This window comes from Myripristis murdjan, chromosome 24 (assembly GCF_902150065.1).
Source record: "Myripristis murdjan chromosome 24, fMyrMur1.1, whole genome shotgun sequence".
Taxonomy (NCBI): domain Eukaryota; kingdom Metazoa; phylum Chordata; class Actinopteri; order Holocentriformes; family Holocentridae; genus Myripristis; species Myripristis murdjan.
The window spans coordinates 30,694,013-30,706,651 of record NC_044003.1 but is presented as its reverse complement, the minus strand read 5'-3'; the positions used below and the strand labels follow the sequence as shown (position 1 = coordinate 30,706,651).

At 40.9% G+C, this 12,639-nt stretch overlaps 2 protein-coding genes across 2 annotated transcripts in view; both read left to right on the top strand.

Annotated features, from left to right (window-relative positions):
- The first annotated feature begins 343 nt into the window (after positions 1 to 343).
- LOC115356154 (visual system homeobox 2-like) lies at positions 344 to 8,662 on the top strand. The gene is made up of 5 exons (XM_030047206.1): positions 344 to 855; positions 1,536 to 1,626; positions 2,476 to 2,599; positions 5,582 to 5,762; positions 8,059 to 8,662. Exons 1-5 carry the CDS (start codon positions 423 to 425, stop codon positions 8,382 to 8,384), a joined length of 1,155 nt encoding a protein of 384 aa, XP_029903066.1. The 5' UTR covers positions 344 to 422; the 3' UTR covers positions 8,385 to 8,662.
- A 1,177-nt stretch (positions 8,663 to 9,839) lies between these two features.
- The window catches only part of LOC115355900 (acetyl-coenzyme A synthetase 2-like, mitochondrial), a 17,250-nt gene continuing 14,450 nt past the window's right edge, over positions 9,840 to 12,639 (top strand). Inside the window, exons 1-3 of the mRNA XM_030046823.1 lie at positions 9,840 to 10,149; positions 11,215 to 11,311; positions 11,408 to 11,607. Of these exons, the coding sequence (XP_029902683.1) occupies positions 9,840 to 10,149; positions 11,215 to 11,311; positions 11,408 to 11,607 (607 nt within the window). The remainder of the gene's footprint in view (positions 10,150 to 11,214; positions 11,312 to 11,407; positions 11,608 to 12,639) is intronic.

The window sequence follows — 12,639 nt, the reverse complement described above, 5'->3', positions numbered from 1 at the left end:
TGGATCTATTGATTATCAACCAGGATGTCATTTTAACCATTTAAAAGTGCACTTTTTAATTACCGCTACGCCACTGGCTGTAATTCTACTGTTAAGGGAGAAATTGACAATTCCGTGCCCAAATATCGCAACGTGATTAAAACCATATTGCCATGTGCTATTTATTTTCCAGAAATTCCATAAAATATAAAGACAATTTATAACAGTCAGGTTAGAGCACCACAAAGACGGAAACTTTCAGCCTCATCTGTGGAGTCTGACCTGTCTTGTGATTGGCTGACGCCTGTTGCCTGTTGGGTAAAAAGCGCAGTCCTGCAGAGAAAGCCTGAGAGAGAGACGGTCACACTGTTGATTGCACCAGGGACTCGAGCCTGTTTTGGGAGGAGTGGAAAACAAAACCTAATCAGGGGAATCCCACTGCCATGACAGGCAAGGAAGGAGTTGTGCTTTCAGAGGCTGTGAATAAGCAGAGAGCAGCCTCACAAACCACGGGAAACCACGGGGGATCCCAGCAGCCCCCTGCAGCCTGGAAGATGGGCTCCACGGCGCACCGGCGCACCGGCTTTGGGATCCAGGAGCTGCTCGGCCTCAACAAGGAGCCGCCGGCGGTGCCGAGGCGGCCGCTGGAGGCTCTGTCGCACAGGGCGCACGTCCTGGCCGCCAGGTCGGCCCTCGGCCACAGTGGGGTCGGCGTTGGCATGGGTTTGATAGGACCGGGAGGAATACACTCGTTTTACAGCCAGCCGGCCTTTCTCGAGGTGCTGTCAGAGGCGCAAAATGTTCACCTGCAGCCGCTGAACAGAGCATCCCAGGTGGATCATGGACAGATGGATGCGCATCACTCTGCCAGCTCCGGTAAGAGGCTCTTAAAGCAACATGCAGCCTGACACGGAAGGAATGCCGCTGCACATTTCACTTATACGCGCAACGCTGGAATATTTTTAATTCTTACATTGACAACATTATAGGACATTTAACCACACTTTTAAGTCCGAGAGAGCAAACTTCAAAATCAGTCAGTATTTTAAAAAGCGCAGGTGTCATAGCCTTTACAATATTTCTGTAACCAATATGTTCATAAGTGCTTGAAAACATTGCTGAAAATATTACCATAAAAAACAAATAATGGATTTTTCTTCTAAATTGGTCGAAGTAGGCTTGCTGTATGATTGACGTAGCAGCTCTTTTTTCAAAGTTGGGGGGTGAAGATGAAGGTTACGGCAGCACAAAAATCTGCAGATTTGGCAACATTCTTATTTTTATTATTTTACAAATGTCGATAAGGCTAGAAATAAAACTGTTTACAGGTCCAGTTTAATAAGAGGATACACATATTAGGCCTACACATAATGAAGGCTGTTAGAACAACCAGCACAGTATGTTGTATTGCTATTACTGTATGTATGTATGCATTTAGTTATCTATTTAGTTTTTGTTTTTGTTTTTGTTTTTTTACGTTATGACGGTTGTTGCATTTTCATTTTCCTCCAGTTATTTTCTGTGCATCTTTACTCAGTGATGTCCTTTCTTTACAGATTCTGATGATATGAGCCTCTCGTCTAGTGATAAGAAATTCTCAAAATCATCCATGAGCCAGAGCAAGAAAAGAAAGAAAAGACGACACAGGTAAATTTTAGTAATAGCTGAAATAATAATCTAATTGCATGAAAGCCAGCCTTTCATTTCATTTTTAAGAAACTATCCTAACGTCTGTATTTCGGACTAGTGTAGGCTGTGTCTTCATTTCGAGATATTTCGTTTTAGTATCATTTTCAGTGTGATACCAATTGAATACCACTAACGAAAATTCACTGTATTATTCCTATATTATCATTTTATAATATTGACTTTCATTCTTTTTTTTTTTTTTTTTTTTTAAATCTTCTATGGTATTAGGCTGCTACGATGTTCTTATAATGTCCCTAACGAAGTATAGTAGCCCTGTCCTTTTGATTTTTAATATTTTCCAACATCCATTAGGCTATAGGCCAATAATTATCCTGTTAATTTTATGAGTGATTATTAAGATATAAACGAAAATCACCCCAAACATGCTTTTTATAGTATTGAGAATATATGTAAAGGTAAATCATTCCACAAAGTGGGCATCAGATGTGAGACTATTTTTTACTTTTGTGTCTACAGTGTGTATGATGGTTTAGACAAATTAAATAGCAGGCCTGTCTTTCCCCTCCTGCCTGTCCAGGATGACTGTATTTCTCATATTGGTATTAGTAAATCATGCTTGACCACCCTTTTTTTCTCCTGCATTCACTTTTCATATTTAAAGTCTAAAAAAATGTCGCCCTTTAAAATTTAAAAGGACATTGTGGACTGAATGTGTAATAAATACTAAGCATTAAACATTCCATGGAAATATACACATGTGAGGCATTAATACAGAATTAGAAAATGAATCCAGCTTATAAAAGGGATTAACTGTAATGTGTGTTCCTCTTTTCCAACTGTCTGCAGAACCATTTTCACCTCCTACCAGCTGGAGGAGTTGGAGAAAGCTTTCAACGAGGCTCACTATCCGGATGTATATGCCCGAGAGATGCTCTCCATGAAGACGGAGCTGCCAGAGGACAGGATACAGGTCTGTGTTTAACTTGGGGTGTATCACTGTCTGTGCAGCAATGCAGAAATGTAAGGTATGCATGCTTAACCGGCTGCCAACCATAAACGCTTTCAACATTAGTCATATTGCTCTTAAATCCAGCCTTTCCCACATAGGGAGGCAACAAGACAGATCACCCCTTCACCAAAAATTATTTAGCTATTTCACACATTGTAAGTGCCTTCCACCCAATGAGTGCTGCAATAGGCTCCAGCAACCCCCACAACCCTCACGAGGAAAAGCGGTTTGGAAAATGAATGAATGAATGAATATATTGGAAGCATGAAATAGCGTGGTATTTTCTATCTTCTCACTTAGCATTGCAGTCTCAGGAGAGGCTTTTTACATCAAGATATGTAAAAATCCAAGCAGTACCATTATGTGCATCTTCCATCCAAATTTTACTCACAATCATAGCACATGCTTGAAATAAACACAATTAGTGATATAAAAATGAAGGGAATAAACAATGAAGGCAGATTTAGACAAGAAAGAGGTGATAGAAAACTCAATTGGTATTTTGTTGTACAACTGTATAATGACAATAAATTTGATTCTGATAAATTTGATTCTGGTATCATCAACAGAGAGTCAGACTGACTTTGATTTGCAGAGAGACAGGAAGATACAGTGAGACGGACATGGTTATTTATTTGTCCCCTTGTGATTTCTACCTTATAGAGAATAGTCTTATTCCTATATTATAACTACAATATTGACCAGAGAATTGTATCACCTGTTTTCCATATCCACAAATCTACCAAACTAGCCTACAAGTTAAAATCTACTTGAAATTAACATTTTACCTAATTTCTGTCTTTATTTAGTTATTTATCGATATATATTTATTTATTCATTCATTGTATTTGGCCTAACAAACACTGTCTCCTGATACTGTACCTTAACATTTAGAGGAAACTACATACATGCACCTTTTACTGCTTGGGAACATATATGTACCCTTTTAGCTGTGAAAAAAGGTACACAAATTACCTTAAGGTCCAATAATTAGCCCTGGGGGTACATTTGTGTAGATTGTACCTCGGGGGACAGAAAGGGATTCTCACTGTACCCCTGTTTCTGACAGTGCAGGTGGGCAAGAGAGACAGGTAGAGTCATAAATTAATAAGTGTTCCATCATCATCCTCAATCAGGTTTCTGCTTTCACATTCCAATAGCCGGTCTCCCCGTGCTGTGTAATTGGTTAATTCAAGGGAAGTTACCACCTTTTTTCTCTGAGCGACAGGCGGCAGCCCTGAAAATGAAACGATAACTACATAGAAATTAATTAGCACAGGTCAGCGGGTGAGAAGGGAAGCTCTGCTGGGCTGCTATGAGCACTTTAATTTCCCGTGATATTTGAGCGCCTGTCGCCCATCGATCGGGCTTGGAAATTAACTTATTTTTCAATCAGCCTCCACGCCCCAGGGGTCACCTCTCTCAGACAGCACTTCACCCCCCACCTCACCCACCCACACACACACACACACACACACACACACATACACACTTGCACTGTTGCAGTCAGAAAGCATGATTGCTCATCCAAGGCTCATCTTTTTATGAGATGGGGGTTATCATCACATCTACCTGAATAGCTTTCTAGGCTTGGCTGTGATCATTTTTAATTCTGTGTCTGTGGCATCCACACATGCACACGCATATTCTCCCTCTATCACACGCACACACACACACACACACACACGCACACACACATGCACTAAACCATTCCCTGCCATCCCAACCTGCCTCTTTGGCCATTTCAGCATGCTCGTTTTTCCCTCGCTCCCTCATCTATATTCACAAGCTTGCTGAGGCTATTACGAGGTCTGGCTTGGTGGAAATCAATTTAGGCACTTGAGGAGCTAGAAGTTGGCTGATCTAATGCTTACACACACACATACACACACACACAAAGCAGTCAGTGAACACTTATAAAATTGTGGTGTGATTGTCAATCCTTTGAGAGGAACTAAACCTCAAGTTAACTGCAGTGATTTTCACTCAAGCCATCAATATACTAAAGGAATGAAGAACACGGGAAGGAACTAAGCAAGGGATTATGAAGCAATGAGAAAAAGTCCCCCACACCCTTCACCCCTGAAAAAAAAGTGAATTCTTGGGGCTTCTATTACAGTAGAATTACAAAGCATACAATAGCTCCATTTGCCCAGTAGAGATTAAAGCCAGTTTCAAAGCCATAGTTTCATTTTAAAATTGTGCTTTAGAAATTCTATTTGGCAGCTGACAAACCTCTGGGGAGATTCTAATTTATGCAATTCAAATGTGGTCCAAGGTGCAAAGTTTGAGTCAAAATCTAAATGTGGTCTCATAACCATCATAACCATCTCCTCTACTGTTGTAAACTTCCAGCAGATGTCATTGTTCAACTGGTATTTTCCACCATTTGTCTACAAAGGACAGGATCCCTGTTGATGAAAAGAAATTCTCAGACAGTCAGCTCAGATATCATTAAGTAATATTTTTAGTCCTGTCAAACCTCAGTCAGAATAATAACAAAGCAATGTCATACCTACTATTTTTAGTTTGATAGGCTGGCTATGGAAAATATTGCATAAATTATGGCTGGGCAATAAACTCATGTATTGATATGAGACTTGATATCATCTGGGACTTTGGATATTGTAATATTGTCATACAGCAGAAGTGTTGTCTCTTCCTGGTTTTAAAAGCAGACATTTTCTGAATTGAATTTTTATTAGACTGTTCAAGCTGTTGTTATTTGTCTCTGCTTGCTGTCATATCTACATTACTAATGAGTTTGTCAGTATTTATATGAGTAGATAATTGATTAAAGAACAAGTAGTCAAATATCAATCAGATATCAAAGTATTCACTCAAAGATATTAGGATATTTGATTTTGTCCATATCACCCATAGATTGCCGTTCTGCAGTCTTGAAGTAACCATATAATTCCTTTCTGATCCTCTGCTCTCCAGGTTTGGTTTCAAAACCGCAGGGCCAAGTGGAGGAAGAGGGAGAAGTGCTGGGGCCGCAGCAGCGTTATGGCAGAGTACGGCCTTTACGGAGCCATGGTCCGCCACTCCATCCCACTGCCAGAGTCAATCCTCAAGTCCGCCAAGGATGGCATCATGGACTCCTGTGCCCCCTGGTTACTCGGTAAGCCGCTGCAGAAGGAATATTTGCTCGTGAAATGTTAATTTGAAAAGGCATCAAGTAATCTGGGACATCCACCAGCAACCAGAGGAGCCCTGTCTCTTCAAAAGTGCGACGCATGTGACTTAACTGCATTCTCAATTATGTTTCATTGGGAACATAGTTATGTGTCACAAGAATGTCTGTAATCTCTTAGTTTGATGACCAAATGACCAACTTTTACCCAAGTGACCCGAGTTTGAGTCCAGAAGCAAAGTGACGGTGGTGTTTGTTTTTTGATGGGTTTATGCCTAACCCTAACCTTTCTCTAACCTTAACCAAGTCTTTGTTATGCCTAACCCTAACCGTTCTCTAAACTAAGCCGAGTGTTCATGGCTAAAGTAATGAAACTGGCTAAAATGCCAACATGATATACACGATTTGTTGATTAGAAACGTATTTGTGATATGACAGAAACAAATGTAATCCCCAACAGAATATGTTTACCACCAAATGTAATTAAGAAATGCAGTTTAGTTATATGGGAACGTAATTTTTCAGAGACAGAGTTGAGAAGAAGGAATTGCAAAAGCATTGGATGCCATTCCTGTCTTGAATCATGGTGGCCAAGAGTCAACACAAGTCCCATTCTCACAACAGTGATTAATAAGCTAGATATTTGCAGATGCACACTGGAGGATATTCTAATCTTAATCAATCTTAGAAACGTAGGAGAGTTAACAGTTACACTCTAAAAATATTTGCAGCTATGTGTTAGCATTGCCACTTTAACTCACTCATTACAGCCAAAGCTAAATTTCTGGCCAGCTCTTCCATGTCTGTCCTGTTTTGGTAGGTCAGCACTCATACTGCCATAACTCCACCAGCCCGTCCTACTCAACTGTCCACCTCTTTTGGGAAACATAACTCCTGTCCGCCTGGTCCGGCTGGTGATGCTGTGGCTCAAATTTCAAGCGCTCCTCCTTTCACACTACAGGATTCTGGTTGCAAAGATCAACTATGCTCGATATTTACGATTTAAAATCAGGGAGCCTCTGATCCAGTCAGTAACATAAAGATCCAGTCTGTGAACCCCTCACACTATAAAATTTATGGGCAGATAATCAGCTAAGACCAGCCTTAAATCAGAACTTTTTTTGTGTGTCATTATTTCAATTAATTCTTAGTTTTGCATAGTGCATCTTTAATAATCATGCTTTGTGTCTTTGTTACTTTGTTTTTTGACTTTTATGTCTTTGTTGCTTGTCTCACACTATCCTCCTTTGTTGAAAATGCCAATAGGGTTGTGTGTGTTGAGAGTTTGGTGTTATCTTGTAGCTTTTGAAAGCCAGAAAATCTGCACCTGGCAATGTAATACCCAACTCATTAGTACTGATATACAGCCCTATCAGCAGATATATTATAGCCATTTTTTAAACAACTGCCTCCTTTAAGATGGATAATAAATCCTGCACTGCAGAGAACCCTGGCATTTAGTTGCAATACAATGTTTTCCCCAAGTCAACCAAGTTTTATAATATCAAATATGTATTTTTGTTCCCCTTTTACTGTATGCAGTGGTGGTTGTACTGTACCGTAGCTAAAAGGTGGGCAGTTGTGCTTCCAAAGAAATCCTGCTTTCTTTTTGGCTAAATGCAAGTCCTAGAGGGGATTTCTTCATCTTTTATTACAGCTTGTCTTATTGTGCAGTGTGCATGGGAATAAGGATTAAGAAGTATTCTAACAAGTCAGAGACGGGAGTTAAACCCAGCTCATAGGAGCCAATATAAGTGTCACCTTGTCAATAATAGGTGCCGGTCAATACGATGATAATCCTACTTCATCAGGACAGATTAGATCAAATCTCCTCTCTCGGCACATGTCAATTGATTGGTTTAAATCAAATTGGTGATGGTAATTGAATGAGAGTCACTACTCATTTCTTTTTCCCTCCCGACTCTCTTTAAATCTGACATTTCACTCCACAGCACCCTACATTTTGTTACTTACGAAGATTCAGTTACGTTTTGTTCTTTTTTATTGAGGTTGAAGTAACTTGCCTCCCCTTCACTTTGTCAATAGTCACTTCTGATATTTCTGTTGTCCTTCCAATCTTTGCTGTTTTAGACATGTGACACCTAAATGCAGCAGCATGTCGGATTAATCCAATGAAAACTTGGTTCGAAGCTGATCTCAGAAAGATTTCATAGCAGAATGGTGATGTCGTGTGGTTTTATCAGTCTACACATAACAGGATTTTCAAATGAAATGGTTCATTTCTACAAGCCCTAATTGTGGAATCGATGTCTCTTCCTCTAAGGTATGCACAAGAAGTCCATAGAAACGACCTCGTGCCCATCTCCTGGTAAACCCAGCAGCACCCCACCACCTCCCCAGGAGCAGGTGGCAGAGAAAGGGATAGAGGAGGAGGAGGAGACACGGAAAAAGGACACTAAGTCACCCATTTCTAAAGAGGAACTGAGGGAGAACAGCATCGCCGTGCTCCGGGCGAAAGCCCAGGAGCACAGCGCTAAGATGCTGGGTACGGTTTCAGCGGACAGACCAAACGGCCACAGAACAGAAAAAGAGGAGACTGAGGACAAACACACAACACAGAGGACAGCAGAGGTGGAGGAGACTCACTGAAAATGGACACTCTTTTACAGACTTCATATGACAAGAGAAAATGTGTGGACTGGAGTTTTCATTATACATTTCTCAGACATAGAAGCAGCCTACTCTGGAGGCAGAAATCTGATTTCATTAGCTGGATTAAACCTGGAGAACCATTGTTTTTCTAACTTTGTGCTGAAGTCCAGTGAAAAAGGCGGAGAGAGAGGAGGTAGATAATCTTATGAAGCTGAGTGCTTTTGCAATAGCTGGAAAAATGCAGCTTATAGTCATACTATATATTTTACAGATATATATATGTATATATATATATATATACACACACACACACACACACACACACACACACACACACACACACACACATATATATATATATATTTATATATATATACACACACACACACACACACACACACACATATATATATATATATATATATATATATATGCTCTATGCCATTCAGGTTTGCCTTGCAGCTACCTTCTAGGCCTTCTAGGTTCTGTTTTTGCCTCCAGAGCAGCTCTATCTCTAATACTATAACTAAAACTCCACCTTCCATACACACACTTTGTATAAGAATGAATGAAGGTGGAGGCATAAACAAAAACGTTTCCCTAACATTTATGGTGGAAGATCTAACAGTGAAGCAAAACATGAGTAGAGAGTTTTGTTAGCTCAGCATTCTATTGGTAAGGCAGCTACACTTTCTGTCCCCCCACATTTAGATGTGGGGGGACACCGCCCTTTGTATCAATCCTGCACTGCTGAGGTGTCCTTGAGCAAGACACTGATCCCCTCCCAGCTTTAAGAGTGTTGTCCTGTAGCCAAGCCTGACCTGTGACCTCCTGCACACATCAAGTATCACAGTAAATGATAATGAAAACGTACTTCACATGGAAAAATGAAAAACACAATTGATAAATACCAGAAACTCCAGAAACAGTATTTTTGATGTATAGTGTATATATTGAAACTAAAATCCAGTACTTCTATTATAACTGAAAGATTATTCATCTTTGTCTGTCTGTCTGTATTAATGTAATTGTAGCCTAATAAAAAAAAAAAGTGCTGAAACTGAAACGACAGAATTGGGTTTTTTAGTTCGAGCATGATGATGTTAACCAAAACTCAGTGCTCACGTTCTTTCTTTCTTTCTTTCTTTCTTTCTTTCTTTCTTTCTTTCTTTCTTTCTGTCTTTCACAAAAAAAAAATGTTTTCTGATGTGTTTGACAGATGATGCTTACTCCACAAAAAAGTAGAGGCGTTAAAAAGTGTCGGCACACATTTGGTCTACAACCGCCCTTTAACGCATCACTCCTCCAGCCCTTCCTTTCCTAAACTTTCCAAATCCTCCCTTTAGTTGAAAGTGAAACTTGCAGGTCTGGACTGAAGGACAGCCGCCTGTGGTGTGTGTGCTGCGGAAAACACACTGCTGGCGGGGCTGGGCTGCCACACACACTGATATGATGTGGCTGCCATGCGGATGCACTTCAAAGTATCTCTTTACTTCACTCAGTCGACGGATCGTCAAGTATTATCATGATTTCTCGGGTAAAAGCTCGAATGTCTTGGCGTGTATGCCGGAGGCAGCTTCATTTGAAGGGGTGTGGGATCACTCGGGGCTCTATGAGTTCTCCGTGGGTCACACCGACAGCTTCTGGGGCGCAGCGGCGCGCCACCGGCTCACCTGGATCAGTCCCTTCCGCAGCGTGCAGGACTGCGACCTGCGGCGCGGCACAATCAGATGGTTTGAGGGCGGAAAGCTGAACGTGTCCGGTAAGATTAGTCTTATTATCATGAATAGAACTATATCACTATCTGAATGCTCTTTGCACACAGCAGAACAGATGAGCTCAATCCATTATGGCTTTAGGCCAGGGGGGTCCAAACTTTCTCATGCTCAGGACCCCCAGGCTGACATGAAGCCCCTGATCCCCACTTGAAATGATTGCGTCCCGTAAAGCTGGTATGAAAAAACGGTATTTTGGTTTCTGTTAAACGGTTTAGCCCCTTGAAACCTGTGGAAATTCACTTAATTTCTTTGAAAAAGACAGGGGAAAGGTGGTGACTAGAAAATTAGCCAAAAGAGAAACAAACAAACAAACAATCAGTCAAACAGGCAGACAAACAGAAATTTTGAAACAATATTAGAGAATTAGAAAAAAAGAAAGAAACAATAGGGACAGAAGTTAAAAAAGGGAAAACTACCAGAAAATTACCAAGTACTATATATATATATTTTTAATTTACAAGAAAAATATAATGTAGTTCTTGTTAAATTTCTTCTGTTAAAAATCCTGGAGAGAGACTTCAGAACACAGCTCTGCATTCACTGGGATTTAGATGTCATTTTTCAACACTGAAAGAAATATTGAAATTGGTGATATTAAGACATCACGTCGCTCATACTTCCTTTTGTGCTGTAATAATCTGTTGTGAATTGAAGCAGTGCTACGAAAACCACAGCATTAGGCAATAGGCTGGGTTTTTCCCACCTTGTAAGACTCCCACTAGATTTCTATGCTTTTCCTTGTTGCTTTTTTCTGGGGATTCCTTTTTTTCTTTATTAAAACACAGTGACGGACTTGAATGATAAAAAAAAAAAAAAAAAAAAACAGCAAAGCTTTAATCTCACACCAGGCTATGTATCAGGACATGTCATCAAACAGGTCAGCTATGGACGGAATACTGTGGAATTAACAAGACACACTGCTAATCTGGTGTTAGATGAGCAGAGCAGAAACATTTGACAGCTGTGTGTGTGTGTGTGGTTTTGTGTTTGTGTGTGTGTGTGTGTGTGTGTGTGTGTGTGTGTGTGTCTGGCTTCATTGTTGCATGCAGTGAACTGCCTAGACCGTCATGTGCACACCTTTCCGGACAGAGTGGCCTTGATCTGGGAGAGGGATGAACCAGGGACAGAGGTCAAGGTCACCTACAGGTTAGCAGGTTGGGTTTGGGTGTATGAATGTGTTTGTTGGCACATTGATGCTGACATGACTTGGCGCTTCACGTGTGGACACATATGTCTCCATAGGCAGTTACTGGAGGCAACATGCCGTCTGGGAAACCTGTTAAGGCGTCACGGTGTGAACAGGGGCGACTGTGTCACCATCTACATGCCTCCTTGCCCTGCAGCCGTGGTCTCCATGTTGGCCTGCGCCCGCATCGGTGCGGCACACAGCGTGGTGTTCGCAGGGTTCAGTGCGGAGGCCCTTGCAGATCGCATCAGAGACGGTGAGGCTGGGACGGTGGGCGCCACCTGCAGTTACTGTCCTGTGTCAGGGAACAGAGCTTCATAATGGTTTCCACAATGACATGCAGGCGCTTTTGGGGAGTTTTTCCTTGCCTTGGTTCAGTTCAGGTGTTGTTGTTTTGATTTCTTAAGCTGTGGCTTATAGTAAAATAAATTAATTAAGACAGGAAAAAAAAACAGAACACTGTTATATCCAACCCCCACCCCACCACAATGCCATAGGGCTGACAGAGTTAATATGATTAAAGCTGCTGTATAAGCAGCACAGGCTCTAATTAAACTTGAACTTGAGAGGTATTTAAGTGATAAAGCATGTGGCCAGAAACAGATGCTACACAAGATTCCAGAGGCCTGAGATTTTCTGACAAATGAAGAGGGTGCTGAAGCTGCTCGCTTTGCTTGCCTTATATCAGTTCCACTGTCTTGAACCATTTGCCTCTTCATAGATTTTTGAAGGTAGTGTTTGCACAGTGAGACAGGTAAAAGGATAAGGGTATTTATTATTATTATTTTTTTAATTAATTTATTTATTTTTTGGATAGCATTTTTGGTTCTCCTGACCTGATTTTAGCATCATTTTGGCTTTCCAGAGGCAGTTTTATTGATTTATGAAATAATACATTTGTATTGCATTCTGGAAAATACACACTCAATTTGTTCCGCTTTTAAATTATGGGATACCATAATCAGAAGCATCTTATGATCAGAGGCATTCTATAATCAGAAGCCTTTTCCATTGCCTCACAAAATACTCAGTTTTGTCACCCAGAATGCACTGGGAAGAATCTCACAGTTCACAGCAGATGTGACAGCAGCTCGAAAATGTAAAAACAAAGGGTGGTCCTGGTTACTGGGGGCATTTTATTTGCCCTGGATCTTGTTGGTTTCTGTATGCTTCCCAGGTGTCTCACGATCCTGCAGGGAATAGCGGCTCAGATTGGAGCTGATTATCTGATTGGCCGGGTTAAAAGGTTGTGATTGGCTCCTGACCTTGTTCATGTACAGAAATCACT